The sequence below is a fragment of the Macaca nemestrina genome, chromosome 3, assembly GCF_043159975.1.
Source record: "Macaca nemestrina isolate mMacNem1 chromosome 3, mMacNem.hap1, whole genome shotgun sequence".
Classification (NCBI taxonomy): domain Eukaryota; kingdom Metazoa; phylum Chordata; class Mammalia; order Primates; family Cercopithecidae; genus Macaca; species Macaca nemestrina.
The window spans coordinates 189,049,828-189,071,676 of record NC_092127.1 but is presented as its reverse complement, the minus strand read 5'-3'; the positions used below and the strand labels follow the sequence as shown (position 1 = coordinate 189,071,676).

The window sequence follows — 21,849 nt, the reverse complement described above, 5'->3', positions numbered from 1 at the left end:
GTTACACCTGCTTGGATTATGGATGAATAAAATTCCCCAAGGCCTTCCACGAAACAACAACAACAACGACAACTAAAACTTCTTCCAATGCTTTGGTAAGGGGAATGGCCAACCCTGAATCTATTTATCAGCCATTGGAAATGCCAACTGTAACTGCCATCATGTCCATAGCATTTGTGCAGGGCTTTGTGAGGAACAGGTTCCTTCACATGTCAGTCTTTTCATCCTTGAAGCATAGGCCACGGATGAAGAAACCAAGGCCCACAGAGATTAGGGGGTATGTTCAGGGTCATGGAGATAATGAGTGAAGGAGCCCACACCGGAATGTCAGTCTTATGACTTTAAGGCCAGGGCTCAACACAGCTGTTCCACTATTACTATGAATAGTGGCTTTACTGACAATGCCAATAGTTGCAATAGTAATGTGGCAATTTATTGAGCCTCCTATGTGCCTGAAGCTCTTCTTAATTCTTTACATATGCTATTCATGTCTTGGAAAAGCTAACCTTGGCGAGCACTTCTAGATGCTAGGGACTGTGCTGAGCGTCCATGCGTTATCTCATTTTATCTCACAAGGACCTTGTCAGGTCAGTACTACCTCCATTTCGGGAAGCCAAGGCTTGGAGGCAGTAAGTACCACACCTGAGGTGACACAGCTACCGAGGCTTATTTGAACCCAGTTCCATTCCCCAAGATCAACCAGAATGATGACAACCTAGTTCTGTCTCCTTCAAAGGCCATACATTTTCCAGCAATTATGCCATCTTTATAAACATGCTGCATATAAAAATCATATCTATCCATGTACGTGCACACATATAGCATATACTCTCTATGTTTCATATTCCAAAATGTCCTGATGTTCATAAACTCTCTTAGTTTTGGTTGCAACTGAATTAGTCATCTATTCGTTTTGGTTCCAATTGAATTAGCAGATAAAAGGAGGATAATAAATGTGGTTTTGCTATTAATAAAAGTGATTTAAAATCCTCTTGAAACTGGATCTTGATTCACATTCCCTGACAGTGCCTGCTTTCTTGCCCACTAGCTTTCACTGCATGGGGTGCATGGTGCATGCTCTATGGATTCTTGTGAGTCCAAAATACACTGGGCAGACACTGGGCACCAGGGAACTCTGGCTGCCCTGCAATGGCCTGGAAAGATCAGCCTCACCTCCTGCTAACCATCTCTACCAGTGGTTGAGGCAATTCTGCCAATGAAAGTTTGAAATGAAAAGTGAGTTTTGATGCCAAGGAGCATTAGGGCATCATATAATGGGCCTTCTAGAAAAGCAGGAACATGGGGTGTGAAATGAGAGATCGCCTTTCTTTCTCTTAGAAATGTAGATGCGCATGTGGTGGGATTTGCCCCCTCACTAACCACACAGAGTTTACTTCCTCATTAGACTAAAAATACGAAAAGCATACAATCACCTCCTAAAGTATAATTATTAGCCTGCTGCAGTGAGCTCTGTGAATATTGCTGAAGGTTTTGATATCTGCAGTGGAGTGTGAAATGCTATTCAACATCTAGCCTGCGAGCTGACAGCCTTCCAGGATCTGTTTCCACAGGTGTTTGCTCTCTTCTTGACTGGGAACACAGAATTACTAAATTTTGGCTTAGACAGGGCCTTCAAGGTAATTTCCTTCCTCCCTTAAATGTTATGGACAAGGAGGCCAGGGCCGAATGGAGGAGTTAAATGACTTCTGGCCCAGCTGGGACTAGAACCCAAGTCTCCTACCCATTGATACTTTCTTCAAGGCAAGACCATGTCTCCAGCTTGCACATCCTGGCTGGCAGGATGGCCAGATCTGGGTAGCCAACACCCACTGGACACTTCCACCTACGGTCCCATGGGCACAACTCAACCTGTCTGAACTAAGCTCTCGAACTGCCCCTTCTCCTGAGTTCTCAATCTCAGCCACAAGGGTCTTTTCAGCTGCATAGTCAGAAACCTGGGCATCAACTTGGACTCTAGGACTCTTTCAGCCTTTGTGTTTGATAATTAGATTGGTCACCAAGACTTACCATTTTTCCCTTCCAGAAACTTCCTCTCTACCCTCCTCTCTATCCTCCACTCTGGTCCTTTTTCATCTGTGTCTGGTCTCATTGTTGCTCCCTCAACCACTTGCTTGTCTCCAGCCTGGGGCTCTTCAATCCCAACTCCACCTGCCCCTGAGAGACTTCTAAGTAGTAGAATCAGTGAAACAGAGGGATTACAAACGTAGTCATTACTCAGGCCTGCAACTGAACCTCAGCTCCCATGTTTACTGGCACAATGACCTTGGGTAAGCTGCTTAACCTCTTATACGTACCTCAGTTTCCTCATCTGCAAGAAGGAATAACAATGTCTGCTACATAATCTTATTGTGAAGAGAAAATGGCTATGTATCTGTTGATTAAGCACATGGTAAGTGCTCAATAAATGGTATCTAGTATTATTGTTGTTGTTATTCACATGTTTAAACTACTTGCTCAAAATCATTACAACTTTCCTATTTACTATAAAGTTTAAAAACTTCCTAAAAGCAGGCCCCAGCCACCCTCATATTTGGCCACTATTCTTGTTACACCCATTGTGCCAGCTTCAAACAATAGGATATACTATATTTTGAATCATCAATGACTTTAGCCTGCTTTTCATACTCATGAACTCCTATTCATACTTCGAGACTCAGACCACATTTCACTATGGGATCTTCACCAAGTCCCTTGCTATTCCTGTTTCCCATCTTACCCTCTCTCCTGGCATATTACTAATACATCAATCTATGGCCTAGATTCTCACTAAACTTTTGCTCATTTCTTCCTTACAGCACTTATCATGCTCTATTTTAATTAATAGTATACACGTCCATCTCCCCCACTGGGTGGTGAGCTCTCTGAAGGCAGGGACATGCCTAAGTCAGCTCCAGATTCAAAGGATTAGCACGTAGCTGATCTAGAAGTAGATGCTTAATGTGTCATAGTGGCAAATAACTTAAGTCACAGCGTCCTGGCTTTGAATCTCAATGGGTACCTTTGCTGGCTGTTTGTCACTGGGCAAGCATTTAACTTTGAGTTTCAGATTCGATGGAATATAATAGCCCTTACCCCATAATGAGACAACTTATGTGACACATTTACTTCAGAGATTGACATAAAGTAAGTTCTCAACAGATGTTAGCTAGTTTTTGTTATAGTAATTCATTATTACTGAATGGACAATGAAATGAATGCATAAATGGAAGCCCAACTCATCAAGGCACATATTGTAAATGTTCCCCAAATGATTCAAGAGCTCTGCCATAATTCATTGCATTAAAGTGGGCTGAGAAGCTGTGGAAAGAAGAGATAAGTAGCATGCTTGGCCTCTCTCTTAATCCTTTGGGGAGTAATTTATATTTCTTTGGCTCTCGGCTACTCAGATGAACTCAGGTGTCACCCGCTTACATATTAATTTGAGATAACATGAAACCACTGCATCAGTCTGATAATTTTTCTTTTTGGGGAGATGCTAGTAACATTGCTAGCAATAGAAAACTCATTTCACTAATGTATGCAAGGAACTGCTCAGCTGTTGACCATTAGTATTTCACAGGTATGCATAGGAAGAAGAAGAGGAAAGAAAGCTTAATTGGCTAATGAGTAAATAGGTAAGCTCTGATAAAGGGCAGAAATAAATGATGCACCAGTGCCAGAAAGATACTTCATGTTAAATGCGTCCGATTCAACTAGTAAATTAAAAAAAAAAAGACTTTTGGAAGTTTTCATGGAGAAATGATATTCTAACTGGAAGCACAGAATTAGAGTCGGCGCATTTTACAGTCAATATGTGAAACTTGAGATGAACTTCTAAATAGCATATGAGATGATAGAAAAGTTAGTTTATCCAGTACCACTCTCTTAAAGGATTCCAAATTCTCTATTTATCCAAGACAATTAATGTTCTTTAAAATTTTCCCTTGAACTTGCTATAAAAAACCAAAAGCTATAATGCAGCACACAGGTAACACATAATCTGGCCCTACACGTCTCTCAAGGGTTATCTTTCTTGCTGACTTTGCTCAGGTCACATTAGTTTTCTTTTGGTTCCATGGGCCAAGCTTCTTTTGCCTCAAGGCCTTAGCAAATGCAGTTTCATTTCCTTGCCAAGATCCTGGGATCAGACCATTAGTGTTTTCCTATTGCTGGAGAAAGATAAGATCAATGTGACATACCCCTAAGATCCCCAAGACCCATTGACACAGAGCCTACCTAAGACAGGCTGAACCAAAGCAGCAGAGGACATGTACTCTCCCCACCCCCTGCCACATCAGCAAGTGGCAAGGAACTAGAAACAGAAGTCTATTGCTAGGGAACAGGAGCTTAAAGAGAGACCCTATTTAAGGCACAGATTCACAGAGAAACACTAAGTCAAAGGTGGAACAGGAACATTGAGGATAACACTTTGGTAACCACACTGAAAACAAACTCTAAAGCTGATCTTTTGAAAATAACCACAGAACAACAAAACTCAAGACGAGCTCAACTCCTAATTAGATTGACTCAATGCTACCTCCTCAAAAAAAAAAAACCAAAAAAACAAAAAAACAAACAAAAAAAAACAAACAAAAAAAACTAAATGCAAAGTATTAAAAGAAACATGTCAATTTCCAGGCCTAAACATTTTCCTTTATATCATGCAAATGTTTTAATAAAAAATTATTGGACACAGGACAAAAAAACAAAAACTCATTGTGAAGAGACAAAGAAATCAATAGAATCCTACTCAGATATGAACTAGATGTCAGACCTAACAAACAAGGAATTTAAAACATTTCAAAGGCTCTAGTGGAAAGGTAGACGGCATGCGTTAACAGACGGGGATTTCAACAGAAAGATAGAAACTATAAAAGCAGATGGAAATGCTAAAAACAAATGCCAAAACATAGTGCCAGAGATAAAGAATGCTTCCAATAGGTTTATCAATAGACTTGAAGATAGGTCAAAAGAAATTGCCTGAAGTGAAACACTAAGAGACAAAAGTGTGGTGGGGGATGGGGAGAAGAGAGCATGCAAATATTGTGAGGGAAAATATCAAAGATCTCACTTTTGAAATCCCAGAAACAGAGTAGAGAGAGAATGGGTCAAAAATATATACATTTGCAGAGATAATGACCAAGAATTTTCTAAAAATGATGAGTAATCAAACCACATACCCAAAAAGCTCAGAAAACACCAACCAGAATAAACATCAAAAAGAAAAAAAATCCAATATGCCTTGGTACCTCATATCTAAAACCAAAGAGAGAGAGAAAATCTTGGAGTCAGCTGAAGGAAAAAAGCATATGACCTACAGAGGAACAGGGATAGGAATTACAGCAGACTTGTTGTCAGTAACACTGCAAATCAGAAGCAATGGAGTGGCAATATTGAAGTGACTAAGGAAAAAAAAAAAAACACCCTCTTAACCCAGAGTTCTGTATCTAGTTAAAATATCTTGTAACAATGTAAGGAAATAAAGACTCTTTTCCTTATATAAGCAAACCAAAAGAAGAAAGAATTCATTACCAGTAGATTTTAATAGTCAGAATTATTAAAGGAAGTCCTCCAGGTAGAATGAATATAATAACTGCTAGAAAACTGAAGCTACACAAAGAAAGAATATGAAAATAGCAAAAAGAAGGTAAATGTAAAGTTTTTTTTTAAGTTTTAACCACTACAAAATATAATTGATTATGTAAAGCAAAAATAAATTCTATGAATTATATATTTATAGTAAAAAGGGATGAATATAATGAATTTGGGTATATTATAAGATTACACATGCTGTAACAGATTTTAAGGTGTTTTCTGACTAATTGAAGAAGTATATTGCTTTTTAAAAAGGTATAAATACTAAGCTAATGGAGAAGTTAAAGTGGACCATAAGTAACGATTAACTAATCCAAAATAAGGAGGAAAAAGAGGAACAAAGACCAAACGAAACGAATACAAGAAAAGGCAAGATAGTAGATTTAAATAAAATTATCTCAATAATTACATTAAATATAAGTGGTCTAAATATCAACCACACCAAGTTGTTACAAGAAAATAGAACTACGGACAAAAATTCCTCAAGAACCTAGATGTAAATATCATGAACAAGATATTAGTACACTGATTGCAGGATTATATGTAAAAGATATGTTATGAGCAAACAGGGTTTCTTCTGGGAAGGTAAGGCTGGTGCAACATTTCAAAGTCAGTCAGCAGTATTTTAACAGACTATAGAAGAGAAACCACAGGATTATCTCCACAGATTTAGAAATGCCATGTGACCAAATTCAACATGCATTTATGATTTAAAAAAAACTGAATAAATTGGAAGTAGAAGGGAACTTCTTCACCTTATGAAGCACTGCAAAAACCTTACAGCTGACATCATAACTTAAAACTTCTGCTTTTAAAAAAGACTCTTAAATTGATCTAAGTACAGTGGTGTTTATAACTAATTGATCACAACTGGTAACAAACTTCTTTGTTCCTTTAGCAGTCCCACTGCTTCACTTGAATAGTCAAATAAAAATAAATTTAAGAAGACTCTTTTAAGATAATAGAAAGACAAGCCACTGACTTGGAGAAAATATTTTTAGAATATACATCTGATAAAGGAATTCTATCCAGGATATATTTTAAAACTCTCAAAATGTAATAAAATAAAATAATCCAGTAAATGTTTTTTTCTTTCTTTCCTTCTTTTTTTGTTTTTTTTTTTTGTTGTTGTTGTTTAGATGGAGTCTCGCTCTGTTGCCCAGGGTGGACTGTAGTGGTGCAATCTTGGCTCACTGCAACCTCTGCCTCCTGGGCTTCAGCTTCCTGAGTAAGTGGGATTACAGGTGCATGCCACCACACCCAGTTAATTTTTTGTATTTTTTAGTAGAGACAGGGTTTCTCCATGTTGGCCAGGCTGGTCTTGAAATCCTGGTCTCAAGTGATCTGCCCGCCTCAGCCTCCCTAAGTGCTGAGATTGCAGGCATGAGCCAGTGTGCCTGGCCAAAATAATCCAATAAATTAATGGGCAAGTGACTTGAACATACACTCCACACAGAAAATATGTGGATGTCAAATTGGCAAGTGAAAAGATGCTCAACCCCATTAGTTACTAGGGATTTGCAAGTTGAAATCATGACTGACCTGTTAGAATGCCTAATGACCTCAATGACAGGACAATACCAAGTCCTGGGGAGGACGCAGAACAACTGTGTCTCTCATTTGTTGCTTGTGGGAATGTAAAGTGGTTTAGGCATTCTAGAAACCGATTTCGCAGTTTCATACCAAATGATCCAGCAATCCTACTTCTAGGTAATTATTCCAGAGAAATGGAAATTTAAGCTCATATAAAACCTGTATGCAAATGTCCATAATAGTTTTAATCATAAATATGTAAAACTCTAAACAACTCAAGTGTCCCTCAACTGATGAACAGATAAAACATGTGTATGTATATCCAGCAATAGGAAGCCACTACTGATACACACGACATGAGTAAGTCTCAAATACATCATTCTAAGTGAAAAAGTCACATTCAAAAGGCTGCATACAATATGATCTCATTTATATGACTCTCTGGAATAGGCACAATCATAGGGGTAAAAAACCAATTGCTGGTTGCCAGGGACTGGGAATGAGGAACTTTTGTGGGGGTGACGGAACCCATCGATATCTTTATCATGGTGGTGTTTATCTATGACTGTATGTGTTTGTCTGAATTCAGAGAACTATACACTAAAGGAGTACATTTTACTGCATGAAAATTATTCCTCAAAACTAAGCATCTCAAACTACGTATTTATCAGTTTGATGATTTTTAAAGTGACTGTTTCCCTCACGAACAGCCAAACCAATGAAGGCAGGAATACTTTGTTTTATTCACACATGCATTTTCAGCTCATAGAACACTGCCTAGCATGTAGAAGGTGCTCAGCAAATCTCTGTTGAATGAATGAATGAATGAATGAATGAATGGTTCTCAGGAAAGATAATGGGCAGCGGAGCCTCACTGACCTAGGGCCGAATGCTGGCTTTGCCACTTTCTCTGGGAAGCAAACTTCACTTTCCCTGGCCTCAATAATATCTACAAGGAGAGCACGACACTGCCATGGCGGCCCCACTGTCACGGGATCCTTGGGGTGTTGCTTCCCCAGCCGGAAACCCCCATGGCTGGTGGTGCCTTCACCTGAGTTTTTCCTCAGGCCTGAATGGTTCATTCTGCTTGCTCGGCCTGGCAGGCTGCACTCGGCTTGTGCTACCAGCCCAGATCCCATGCCTGCCAAGGGCAAGCCAGGCAGTCAGCAGTGAGGGTTGCATGAGCGAGCGAGCATGGGGGTCCGGGCATTGCACACAGGAAGGCATGCTGGCTGTGGTGGGGTGGACAGCTCCAGGTATTGGCACGAGCGCCAGCTCCCTGCAAGGCTTCAGCTGGACCAGGCATACTGAGAGTGGCTTTCACTGTGGGCACTGGGGAACATGGTGGTGCCTAGAAGCTTGGAGATGCCAGGAACTGCAGAGCCCCAAAGAGGGCATCACAGCCCTGGCTTGGGGAGCTCCTAAGTCTGGGCTCCCTGAAGGGTTACAGTTCTTCTCTGCTTCTCTCCTTGTGTTCACAACGTGGTGAGCAGGTGGGGGGCATATTTCAGCCCTGTTTGTGTTACAGCTCTTTCACTCCCACCATTCAGCAGGTCCTGAGTTCTTGTCCTGTGTCCAGGAAGAATGAGGTACATGGACAACTGGAGGGTAAGCAACACAAAGAGGTGCTTTATTGAGCTACACTACAGCTCTCAGGAGACCTGAAGTGGGTAGCTCCTTTCCACAGGCAGATTGTGCAGATGTCTGTTCAGCTGTCAGCTGTGAGGAGACCCACAGTGGGTAGCTCCTCTCCGCAGGCAGGTTGTCCCAACATCTGCCCCAGTCTTGCTTAGTTTGGGGTTTTTATGGGCTTCAGAGGGAAGGAAGTACGTGGTGATTGGTCCATGGGTGGCCATGGGTGGGCCTGGAAAAGGCATCACAAGTTCTCACTCCGGTCAGCAGAACTGGCAGCCCAGCCCTCAGGCTTCAGACCATCCCTGGCTTGAAAGTGGGGCTTCATGGGGACCCACTCCTTTCCACCCAGTAGCCTGTCTGCCTCCTGCCACTGTTCATGGTGCCCATGCTGTTTGTGCTGATGGGCTCCTGCAGGCCAGCTATGAGCCATTCTCAGCACCCTTTTAGTCTCCCTCTCATGCTTGTCAGTGCCCAATGTCTGGAGGGGACCAAGGTAGCAGGGGGCTGGCATGTCAGTGCTGCCCTGAGTATGTGCATACCTAGCTGGTATGTACCCAGGCTTGGCCACAACCCCACTCTGAAATCAGAGTGGGTACCAGGAGCAGGGAGAGTCCAGGCAGCAGGAACAGGTGCCCCTGAGCCTATGGGGGGAATGGGGTTTCCCTGAGAGCACAGGGATGCCCAGGTCTGCAGCTGCAGCTGAGCAGCTACAGCTGCAGCCAGGAGGGCAGGGATCTCACCTCTCCACCTCAGAAGGGGGCGGCGGGGCTTCCACCTGTTCTGGCTCCTGTTGGCTCCGTGGAGCACAGAGCCCTGGTTGCACCTCCCCCACTGCAGACAGGCCACTGCTGCCATCACCACCAGCATCCCTCTGTGCTCACTGCAGTGTCCTGGGGGAAGGGAACTGACATTTGGTGAGTGCTGACAATGCAACAGCCCTATCATCTCCCTAGCGCACCCACCATCCCCCGGCCAACCGAGACCTTGCAGGGAACTAGGATTTGGTTAGTCTGTTTCCACAACTGGAGTGTGAGTTCCATAAGGCAGGGGAATGTTGAAGTTAGTCCTGTGTTCCCAGTCTTTGGCATACACCAAATAATCATTGAACTATTAGCAATCGGAACAAACATTAATATTGGCTACTGGTTTTGAGTAGTTACCTTTCATCAGGCATTATGCTATATGCCTTCCATACTTAATGTCAATATATCCTCAGAGCAACCTCCTGAGGCTGACTGCATAAACCATTAATCCCATTTCTCAGACGAGGATTCTGAGAGGTCCTGTGGTTCAGTGGCCAACATTTCCTGAGTGTTCATCATGGTAAGTGCTTTATGCGCACTATGTCTGGTAATGAGATTCACCCAGGTTCACTCAGCCACTTAGTGGAAGACACCCAACCACCCCATGCTGAAGCCCACACTTCACCTGGACCCTCCGTGAGCCTGACCCCTAATGCTTTCCTGTTACTCATCTATTTCTCCAAGGTCACCACTCTTGAGGCCCTAATCCTATGAGTCTGATCTCAGTGGTCTCCAGCATTGAAACTTCCACTGGTTCCCTGGGCTCTTACCACAGCATTCAAGACTCCTGTGCTTTGGCCTGTCTCCTCTCTCCCTCCCCACCTCCTCTTGTCCTAGAAGCTGTAAAACAATGGAGCTGCCAAGATCTCCCTTCACACAATGGTGCTTCACTCCTCCATGCCTTTGTATGGGCTGTTCCATCTGTGTAAATGTCCTCTCTGTATCGTTACCCAACAGAGCACCTCCTTAAAGTCTAATTCAGATTGTCACCTTCTCCAGGAACCGGTCTTAAAACTGTCCAAAACGATCTCACCTCCCCCTTTTCATGCCAGAAGCACCTCCTTCCAGTAGCTACACCATCGTCCTCCTTGACTGTGACCTGTGTACGACTATGTTCATACGATCTGCGTAAGGACTGGGAGAGCAGTATTTCCCTCTGCAGTCCCAGTGCCTAACTAAGCCCTGTACCTCCTAAACACTCTGCAAATGTTTACTGAATGAATGCCCTGCTCTTCATTTCACCTCAAATTAATAAACTCTGAAGCCCCGTGTGGCTGCTGGAACATTCTGACTTCTAATCTGGCACATTTTAGAGAGATCTTTTTTTTCTCCAATTGCAAATTCCATCTGCTCTTTTAATTAATGAAAATTCAGCCCTATGCAAATTTTTCTTCCGGGATCATCTTTTGTGAGTTACCTCTGGGAGCTTACTCATCAGCCCATTTTCTGAATCTGTGTGGGGAACATTCTGGGAACTTGTTATTGGGCCTTTGAACTGAACAGCTCAAGTGAGTGAAATAAACAAACCTGCCACTTGGCATTAGGAATTTACAGCCCCAGGAGCTGCAAGATTTGACTTTATTGAGAGAGCTCTCCCTTAACCCCATCTTCCCCACTAAACTCCCACAGACTGGTACTGTTCGCCAACTACAATGTCTGAAAATACAACCATTTGGAAAAATCAGCTGTGTCCTCTAAAGCCTATAAAAATCTCTTCTGTACATTTGGCCATTAAGTCAGGCCTGAAGCTTTTCTAATTGGAAGGACATCAGTAGCCCCAACTCTCACCTACAGCTGGGACAATGAACTTATTTCTTGGCTGAGAAAGTCGTCTTTATAATTCAGGAGCTCAGTGTCAAAAACGCAGCTTGTTGTAGCAGCAAAAGCATAGACTTCAGATGCAAACAGACTTGGCTTCAAATCCTGGCTCCTTCGCTGACGAGCTGTGTGGCCCTGGGCAGGCTAATTAACCTCTCCGGACCTCAGGTTCCTCACACATAAAATAAGAGAGATGTAGAAACGTCGTGTGGGCCGGGCGCGGTGGCCCACGCCTATAATCCCAGCACTTTGGGAGGCCGAGACGGGCGGATCACAAGGTCAGGAGATCGAGACCATCCTGGCTGACACGGTGAAACCCCGTCTCTACTAAAAGTACAAAAAAACCAGCCGGGCGAGGTGGCGGGCGCCTGTAGTCCCAGCTACTCGGGAGGCTGAGGCAGGAGAATGGCGTAAACCCAGGAGGCGGAGCCTGTAGTGAGCCGAGTTGACGCCACTGCACTCCAGCCTGGGCGACAGACTCCGTCTCAAAAAAAAAAAAAAAAAAAAAAAAAAAAAAAAAAAAAGAAACGTCGTGTGAATCTTCCAAGGATTAAATGTGAAGACAGGCAGGTAGCGAGGTCCCAATACAGGCCAGATTTCTTCTCCCTTTAGAAAGCAGGGCCATGGAGGAGAGTGCCCAGCTGGGTCCCCATGGCTCTGCTTTCCTGGAGACTAAGAACCTGGACTGGGCTGCCTCAGACAGTGTGAGGCAGAGAGCGGGGCCAGGAAGCCCAAGTAGAGCCTTTGAGGAGGCTCGGGTGAGTCTGTCAGGCATGGTGCCACGTGCAGGCAGAGACATCAGGGCTGGCAGAAAACTGCCTTGAACTTGGCCAGGTACAATGGCTCATGCCTGTAGTCCCAGCACTTTGGGAGGCTGAGGCAGATGAATCACCTAATGTCAGGAGTTCAAGACCAGCCTGGTCAACGTGGTAAAACCTTGTCTCTACTAAAAATACAAATATTAGCCAGGCGTGGTGGCACGTGCCTGTAATCCCAGCTACTTGGGAGGTTGAGGCAGGAGAATCGCTTGAACCTGGGAGGCAGAGGTTGCAGTGAGCCAAGATCATGCCATTATACTCTAGCCCGGGTGACAAGAGTGAAACTCTGTCTCAAACAAAACAAAACAAAAACAAAAACTGTCTTGAACTTCTCCAGTGGTCCAGGATCTACACCCCTTGACATCAATTTGCTTTTTGGAAACAGCGTGAAAGCAGTCAGAACGAATCTGTAGGAATACGAGGAGGCTTCTAATGGGAGCTGCTGCCCTTACCTTGTGTCTCTCTTCTTGGCACTCCCCTGTGGGATGTCCCCCTCAGCCTCCACGTGCCCCTTCCAGCACGGCATTCTTGAGCCTTGGAATCTGGTTCTCTGCCTTCCTGCATCTTTCTTGGGGTATCCCGCCCACTTCCTTGGCTGTGCTGCATCTCAGTGCCGGCAGGTTCTCCATCCACATGTCCAGTCTGCATCATGCCACTCCACAAACCTACTGGTCTTGCTGTGTCCCCTACAGAGTGAGCACCACTCTGCTGCAAAATCCAGAGACCTGGGAAGTTGCCTTTGCCCCCATTCTCCATCCCATCAGTTGCTGAATCCCACCCATTTGATCTCTCTTGACTCTCAACGCAGTGACTTCTTCGGTCAGATTTGCCCCAGCTCTAGATCCTTCCGGAAAGGGATCTCAGAAAGGTCGTCAACAAAAAAAAGCCTTATTGGAGTAAGTGCTCAGGCTCCCATGAAGACTACCTGTAAGTGAATGAATTCACTTATATGGATATCTGCTGGTATTTTTGCTAAAAAGGAGTTGCTGTCATGGGAGGTCAGGTTGAGATGTACTTCAGAGCTTAGGTTTTGGAGTCACATTTACCTGGGTCTGACTCTTGCCAACAATGTCAACATGGGGAAGTCACCCAACCTCCTAAGCCACCATTTCCTTAACTCTAAAATGGAAAGAGATACTTGTGTCTATCCCATGTTCGAGGGCATTAGAAGAGCTTAGAGGTTATAGTTAATGGGCCTATCTTCACGTTAAATTTTAGGTGGAAAGCACTTAGCTCAGTGCCTGACATGTAGTCAATACTTAAAAGCAAGTTGCCTATTATTTATACCATTGAGGGTATTTGTAGCCAAACTTTATTTATTCAATTTATTTGTAGCCAAACTTACTTTATTCAATTTATTTAATAAATGAAAGATTAATGACATGAGTAGTAGATTCTAGAGAGATGATGGTATAGATTTTGAATCTCCCCAAATCTGCATATAAAACAGAGCAAACAGATTGCTAAACCAAAAACCCATGCATGCATTTGCTACAAAAATAAGTTGTCTCCACAACCCTCAAAATACAGGTGGGTAGGAGCAAAACACCCACAGTGACAAGAAGTGCATGGTAGTGATTTCTACACAGAAACCAAGAGAAGCAGCAGAGCAGCATTCTATGGACCAGAAAACAAAGAACTCCAAGGTATTCAGCAGGTATTCACTGGGAAACACAGCTGACCACTCTGAGCACAGCAGCTGAAGCTGGTAGGAGTTTGTCCAGTCTAGTATCAGGGGCATTGAAAGGGCTCTCGATAAATTCTGAAGGAGGTGGAAGAATCGGGACATCAAAAGTCTATAATCCACCCAGTCACAAATCCTTCCAGGAAAAAGCCCCAAGGAAAAACTGTATGATGTGGAACCAAAATGCATCAGGACAAGGACCCTACAGACAAAGGAAAGAGGAACTCCAGATAAAAATGGGAGAGGAGAACAAAGCCAGGAAACCTGGATAGCAAGCTGCCTTAGATGTTGACACTTCACAAAACAACACAAGAGACAGGTCTGTTAAGTAAGGAATGCGATCCTGAACCACACCATCTTCTAAAAGTTTAGAAGAACAAAGTTCACATAAAATGAGCAATTTCTACCCCTCTCTCTTGCTGGAGGCCCCTCAGCTGGCTCTATTTTGATCTCAAGTCCAAAGGTGGAATTTATCCTTCCAGGGAAATAGTCATATCTTTTTAAATCTGTAAGGAAGATAATAAGAAGGATATAGTGGATCCCCAAAACCCTAGTGTTCATGAAGATAGATTGGAATTTAGGTTTTGCCAAGGGCTCAGGGAGGTCTCTTCTTCCGCAGGCCATGTGGAATTCAAACCCTCCACCACGTCCAAACTAAGCCTCCTCCTCCACTCCAATACCCATGTGCAACTCTTAACTCCTCCAGGCGGTTTTAGGCGCTGTTTATGAGGTTGGGGAGGAAAGATTTTGGTTGTTTAATTCAATATACGGTGCCCTATAAGGCATAATCTGGCCAGAGGTAAGTGAGGCCAAACAGGGAATTTTCACTGCTGAATGACAGACAGCAGCACAGAGTTCAGCCGAGATGGTGGACTCCTCATCCCAGTGGTTAGTTTTCTGCAGCAAAAGTTGCACCTCTGGTTTGGTATCGCCTATTAATGCTTCATCCATTTTTCAGATTCTATGCTTCCTAAGGCCTCCTTCTTCCATTTGAAAAAGGAAAATAAAAGGAAAACATTAAAAGCAGTAACCTTTGGAAGAAAGATATGGAGAAATTTGGGCTGTAAATGTGTGTGTACCTTTGTGCAGCACTGATTACATTTTCTAGCCTTAAACATGTATTTCTCTTATTATTTGTAATGGTAAATGTGGATTATCTAGGCATAAAACTCATGCATATGATATATTAGTAATCATCAACAATTACTGAAACAAAAGAGCAACAGAAAAGTATCAAAGTCAAATTCCATACCAAGTTGTTACAAGTAAAAGGAGAATGAAGAGCAGAATAACACCACTGCAATACAAACACACAGAAAGATGTGCTGATAAAACAGAACGAACCTATAGACTACGTTTCAAAGGAGTTAAAAGACACAGTGATGGGTTGTTTCATTCACGGTTCCCCCATGCATCAGCCTTCTGATACCCATGCTCCATGCAGTTCCCTTCCACGTGGTTGGCTATGTGACTTGCCTTGACCAACCGAACATCAGGAAATGTGAAGCAGGCAGAGTCCTGATAAGCATGGGGGAACTGGCTCTACCATCTTGAAACTGCATGTGAGGAAGTTCACTCTAGCCACTTCGATGATGAAAGACCACATAGAGAAAGAGTGATATGTTTATCTCAGCTGTCCTAGCTGAACCCAGCTCCCAGCTGACCTACCAGCTGAATGCATTTTCATGAGTGAACCAGCTAAACCCGAAGAGAAAACACTTGGTTAACCAAAAGAATTGCGAGAAATAATATTGTGATTGTCCTAAACCACTATGTTTTGCCACAGTTTGTTACACAGCAATTGATAACAATATAGATATTCAGAATTAACACGTAATAAAAGCATTAACAAAATTATGTAAGACATGAAAAACAACATAGAATAAAAAACTCAGAAATCAGGTGAGAGAACTTAGGGAGAAAGAAATCAAGGGCAAATGATTTCAGAAATGAAGACTTCACTAGAAAATGCACGAAACAAATAAACACAATAGATAATGCCTTGGGAGAAAGAGAAATATGACAATGAGAACATTTTTAAAGAAATGAAGGAAGAGGTAGTAAAGATTTGAGAGACAGTGAGAAATGTTGAAGATTGGCAAAGAAGATCCAGCATTCAGATAAGAGGCATCCATAACCAAGAAAATAAAAGCAAGAGAACAGAATGCATACTAAAAATGATAATTCCATAAAAATTCCTTAAAAAAACGATTTAAAACTGCATATTGAAAGAACACTGTGTGTCTAAGAATATAGACCCAGAATGGCCATCACCAAGTTAAATTCTGGAAAATACTGAACGTAAATGGAAAAGAAAGTACTTGTTTTGTTTGCCACCCTCTCAAGCCTGAGCCATGGCTCTCTGGCTGAGCAGGAGTTCTCTAGAAAAACCAAGAGGGGAGTGGTTGTCTAGCAGAGGAGACAGCTTGGAAAAGGTCCAGAGCTTCGAGAGAGCATTGTATCTACTGGGAACTGTGGGGCCTCATGGGAGCATGGGAGGAGGGTGTGTGGCAGCAGGCAGTGGCAGACGAAACAAGAGAAGGATGCTGAGTCTTAGGCATTGAGCCTGATCACATGAAAAGAAGGGGCCTGGAACACTCACCCATGTAGGGCTTGGTGCCAGCCATGGAGGAAGCCCTTTCTGCTCCTTTCACTACCGTCGCTATGTTGAAGTCTGTAATGTGAACATGTCCTGCAAATACAGAAACAGAAACTCCAGTTAGCATGGGCTGCAGGCAGCTGGGTTATTTAAAGCTGTGGTTTGCAAGGTGGGATACTGGGAATAAAACGTTAGAACTTCTATTTATAATACTATCTTACATAATACTTTACAAATGTTTATTTTGTGTGCATGTTTCAGAATGTAAATTCATTTGGTAACATGCATATTATTTTTACCTAAATATATTGAGGGGCAGGATACATTTTTTTATGGATTAAAAGTTTGGAGACACTGATGTGGCGAATTAAAGCTCCTGGAAAGAAATGAGACAGGTCACTCCAGACGCCTTCTCTCAGGAAAACTGTAGGTGGGCCGTGGCTGGGGCAGGGGTGGGTGAAGGATTCTCCCACCCAGAGGACACTGCTTGTTGTGCTGTTTATCCGCTATGGTTACTGGAGACTTTAGTACTGTAGCTGATGAATTTAGTAGGGAGAAGGGTGGGGAGTTGAGACCACCTTTCCTCCAGGCTGAAGTGATGGCAGCAGATGGGCATGGATAGCTGGGTGTACCTACAAAGTAGGTGTTCAAGAAACATGACAAGGAAGGTACAGGGAAAGAGAAGGAGAGAAGGAAACTCAGTGATGTGCAGGTAAAGGAGGGAAACAGAAGAGAAGGAAGGAAGGGGACAGGGAGGAAGGAAACACCCAAATGGTCAGTACTTGTTTTCTGGGAAATTTTGGTCAGTACTTGCTTTTTGGGGAATTTGGTACACATATGACTCCAGCTCAGAGAGCCTTGGATAATAATTATAACTTCAATTACATTTCTCTCTATTTGTCTGTCATCATATCATGTGAAAATGGCTGGTTGGATTTTCACCAAACCTGACAGTGGTATTTGAGATGTGGGACTGAAATGCATAGATGGGTGGCACATGCAAAATTGACTCTGAGGGACTTGGAAGGCATCACCAAGAGATGGGAAAACACATTTTGGAGCAGGTGCGTTGAGGCATGCTGAGAAGCCCATGGGACTACACACGGGAGAGGTATGCCCGATGTGATCAGCTACAGTGGACAAAAAAAGCACCAGCAGTGTAACATACAACCCTCTAATCTTAGACTGAACTGCCAGCACTGACGTGTGAGCAAGCTGCTCAGCCAGCTATCTGTCCAGTGAACCTAGGTGAGATGCAGCAGCAAGGTGCATCAGTGAGGATTCAGTGAGGATCCATAATCCTCTCAGGTACTTGTGAATGAAGCTTAAGGCATCCAGCCAGGTCTTTGCTGGGAGGCACAGTATTCCTACATAGGTAACATTTCTAGAACATACCCTGGCTGCTTTAGACTCTGGGGCTTCCTCAGGCCCCTCCCTGTGGCTGCAATGGGTATGTCTCCATTCAACCATCCATGGTCCTGTCTGAAAAATGGCAGTGTGTAGTAGTAGTTGGGTGCACACACTCTGAGCCAGACTGCCTTGGTTTGGGCCTCAGCTTTGTTGGGAGTAGCTGTATAACCTCAGGCAAATAACTTAATCTCCCTGGGCTTGAATTTCCTCACCTATAAAATGGGGATGATGATAATAAAATACCCATCTCAGAAGGCTGTCGCAGAAATCAGGGAGTTTATATGCATGAAACGGTTAGAGTGAGGCTGACATGCAGGAAGTAGGGAAGCTTCTCATAAGTGTTTGCTCTTAGCATTATTATCCTGCCAAGGAGTGACTCAAAACCCATCTTCTCCAGTGAGGACCAGTCTATCCCCTGCACCCTCCTATTCCCTTATTTCTAATACCAACAAGAAAGAAAACTCATTACTGTTTTGCCCTTTGAGGCATGTGAAGGTGAGTGTATGCTGTGGTCACTGCTGTGCCCTACACCCACATAGTTCCACACACGGTGGCACACGTCAGCATTGCAAGAGGATTATGAAGCCTTCAAATATGGCTTTTGTTTGGTTTTCTTGCACCTTCCCCCTCTTTCAAAAGTTTGGTATTTTCATTATGAAAGTGATGCCAGCTCATTAAAATAAGTGAAAGAATACAGACATGTTTTTGGGTTACCCCTTTAAGCCCCTCAATGTCTCTCCCACCCCCATGTAATCAATCACACAATTCATCTGGCTCCTCCATGATTTCTCTTGGCTTATGCAAATGCATATCCATATATATGGGGGCTTTGGTTTGTTCTTGCAATAATGAGATCATACTTCATGGGTCACTCTAAAAGTTACTTTTGAATTTAGCCATGTATCATGGAGTGTGCCTAAGAATGTATACCCACAATGCCCCCCAATGTCCCCCAAGCTAGTATACATAGGTCTACCTATGACATCCACAATCCTTTATCCTCCATTCTAAGTCCAGTTTTTTCCACAATTATTTTGGTGATAAGATTTGACCTGAAACATTCTTTTTCAGTTTCATTTATTCCATTTTGGATGAATGGAATAAATTATTCCAATAAATTTATCCATATAAATTTATTTGTTGGATAAATATCCAATAAAATCAAATATTAACGTATTTGATTACAAGGTGTTCCCACAAACCTGTATGGAGTATTACATAGTATAAAAATATATTATTTAAGATATTATTACATATTTTGTTAAGCATGTTATTTTATATTATTATCATATATATTATCTAAGTGAATTTTTACTTCTGAAAAAAATTCTGAATTATGAAAACATATCAGCCCCAAGGGTTTCAGATAAGAAGCCATGGACCTATAGTTACACAGTATTCCATAGTATGTTTGTATCATACAATGTATCATTTATCCAGCAATTCCCTACTATGGGTATTCATGTTGTTTCCAACTTTGCTTGCTTAATTGTTTGTCTTGTTACTATAGAATATGTGACAAGAATTCCTGAATACATCTTTATACATTAGTACTTTTATTTTGACTGAATAAATCCCAGAAGTGGGATTGCTGAGTTCAGGGGTATGCATATTATGTTCTAAAAAGCCATAATTGATGGCACTATAAACAGAATAAGGGGATGTGTATTTCTCTGCACTTTGCCAGCACTCATTGTTATCAGTGATTTCATGTTTTGCAAATTATATGGTGAGAAATGTTATCTCGCCGCAGAGGAGGCTGTCCGTTTCCCATGTGATCAGCCTCTCGGAACCTTGGTCAGTTTTCACTGGGAGCTCCTTGTCTTCAAGATACATTTGCCCTTTTCTCTGCTATGTGTGTTGCAAATATTTTCTCCTAGCCTATTGTTTGTGTTTTGACTTTGTTTATAGTGCCTTTTGCTACAAGGAAGTTTTAAAAATGCAAATAATATGTTAAGTGTTATTTCTCTTGTAATTTTCCAATTTTCAGGAGCTACCCAGAATATCCTTTGTCTTTGGACAGTGTCATGCGTGGATATGATTCCCTAGAACTGCAGAAGCTATTTGTGACCACAAGGAAAAACAGTATAAAGATGTAGGCTGTCCATGGAGAAGGTAAAGCTTCAAGTATAGCAGAGAAATGGTGCCAGAGCCTGATCAAACCCTGCCTGAAGCCTCATTCCACTGAACTTCAGCTAAAAAATACCCTTTACTATTTAGGACTGTTTAAGTTGGGCTCTTTGTTCCTTTCCACTGGTGGTATCCCAACTGATGCAGACACTTAATGGCTATGTGACTTAGACAGGTTATTTAAGCTCTGAAAGCCTCAGATTCCTCATCTGTAAGAAGAGGCTAATATTAATAGGGGCCTTGTGGGGTAGTTATAGGGCTAAACAGGATGGTTAGGGACTGAGAACACATGACATTTGAGCAAAGATCTGAAGAAGAGGAAAGCAAGCTGTCAACACAGTTTCAAAACTCTGGAGGAAGAGGGCAGCTGGTGGAGGGGACTGTCAGCACACAAGGGCCAGCAAAGATGCCAGGGAGAAAAAGGGAGGCAGTGGGAAAGGAGCTCAGGAAGGGAAGGGAAAAATGTGTCAGGCCTTCTGGGCTGAGAGAGGATGGTGGCTTTTACTCCATGTGAGAGGGTTTCAATATGATCGGACTCAATTTTGAATACTCTTTCAGCTGCTGTGAATGGATTACAGGGGCAAGAACCAAAGCAGGGAAACTCATAAAGAGGGGGAAAAATGCAACCCCTGGTTCCTTTAAGCCACTGTTATTTAGGGTTAATAACTGGTGTGGGATCGATGTCAAGTCTCATCTTAATCCTTCAAGTGGTCCTGAGGGGAGGGTATTACTATCCTTGTCTTTACAGAAGAATAACCTGAGGTTCCAGTCACTAGTGTCAGGACCAAGGTCTCAAGGCTGATATGTGCTGAAGCCAGAGTGGGGCTTTTCCCCCTGTCCCACTCTCCTCCTACAGAGCTGGGTCCTCACCTTGTTACCTCCTGGCCTTCAGGGATCCTCTGGAAGAGACGTGCTGTTTTCACCCAGGAATTCAGGCACAGTGGGCAACATCCTGCATGACAGACAGCAGGATTCCACTTCTGCTCTCCCCTGGCTGTGCTAATTGACAAGCTGTGACTTCCCAGTGGGCCTCATCTAATGGGCGACTGAAGATGTAGGAAAGTGAAAATCAGTGCCCAACAAGATTTCCTATGAGTTCCTTCTCAGGAGAATGAAAGTTTACTATAAAATGTGAAAATATGAACTGGTTTACTTTCCATAAACTGAAAACATCCAAAAATCAAAGAGAAGGAGACCAGGACATTGTGTATGACCCATTAATACAAGTGCTAATAGAGTATCAATAATCAATAATCATGCTCCCAGGCCTGTTTACGTACCCTGTACTCCAGACATGCATCTCTCCTTTCTTTGAACACATGGAAATGCATCTCATCTCCAAGCCTTTGACACCCCTTGGAATGTTCTTCCCTCTTGACTTCCTAGTAGATTTCCACTAATTCTTCAAAACTGACCCCAGAATTTACACTATTGATAGACTAGTGATAGAATTTACACTATTGATTTTCTACTCTAGTTTTTGTGCTCATACCAGGAAATGCACTACCACAGAGAGTGGTATCTCTAAGTCTTAGTCAGTTTGGGTTGCTACAACAAAATGCCCTTAACTGGGTGAGTTAAACAACAGACATTTGTTTCTCACAGTTCTGAAGGCCAGTAGTCTGAGATCAGGGTGCCAGCATGGTTGGGTTCTTGGTGAGGACTCCTGCTACGGTTTAAATGTATTTGTCAAAATTCATATGTTGAAACTTAATCACCGATGTGATAAGTTACAGTCATGCCTCAGTATTCACATGGAGAACTGATTCCAGGACACCTCAGGAATACCTTAATCTGTGGACCTCAAGCCTCTTAAATAAAATG

The 21,849-nt window shown here is 42.8% G+C and overlaps 1 protein-coding gene across 12 annotated transcripts in view; it reads right to left on the bottom strand.

Annotated features, from left to right (window-relative positions):
* LOC105483926 (serine/threonine kinase 32B) overlaps positions 1–21,849 on the bottom strand; it is a 408,729-nt gene that overhangs the window by 56,867 nt on the left and 330,013 nt on the right. For 11 of the 12 annotated variants that reach the window (XM_071093883.1, XM_071093886.1, XM_071093884.1 and 8 more), the window contains exon 6: positions 16,489–16,578. The exons of the other annotated variant lie outside the window; for it this stretch is intronic. In XM_071093883.1, the coding sequence (XP_070949984.1) occupies positions 16,489–16,578 (90 nt within the window). The remainder of the gene's footprint in view (positions 1–16,488; positions 16,579–21,849) is intronic. 12 annotated transcript variants of the gene reach the window in all.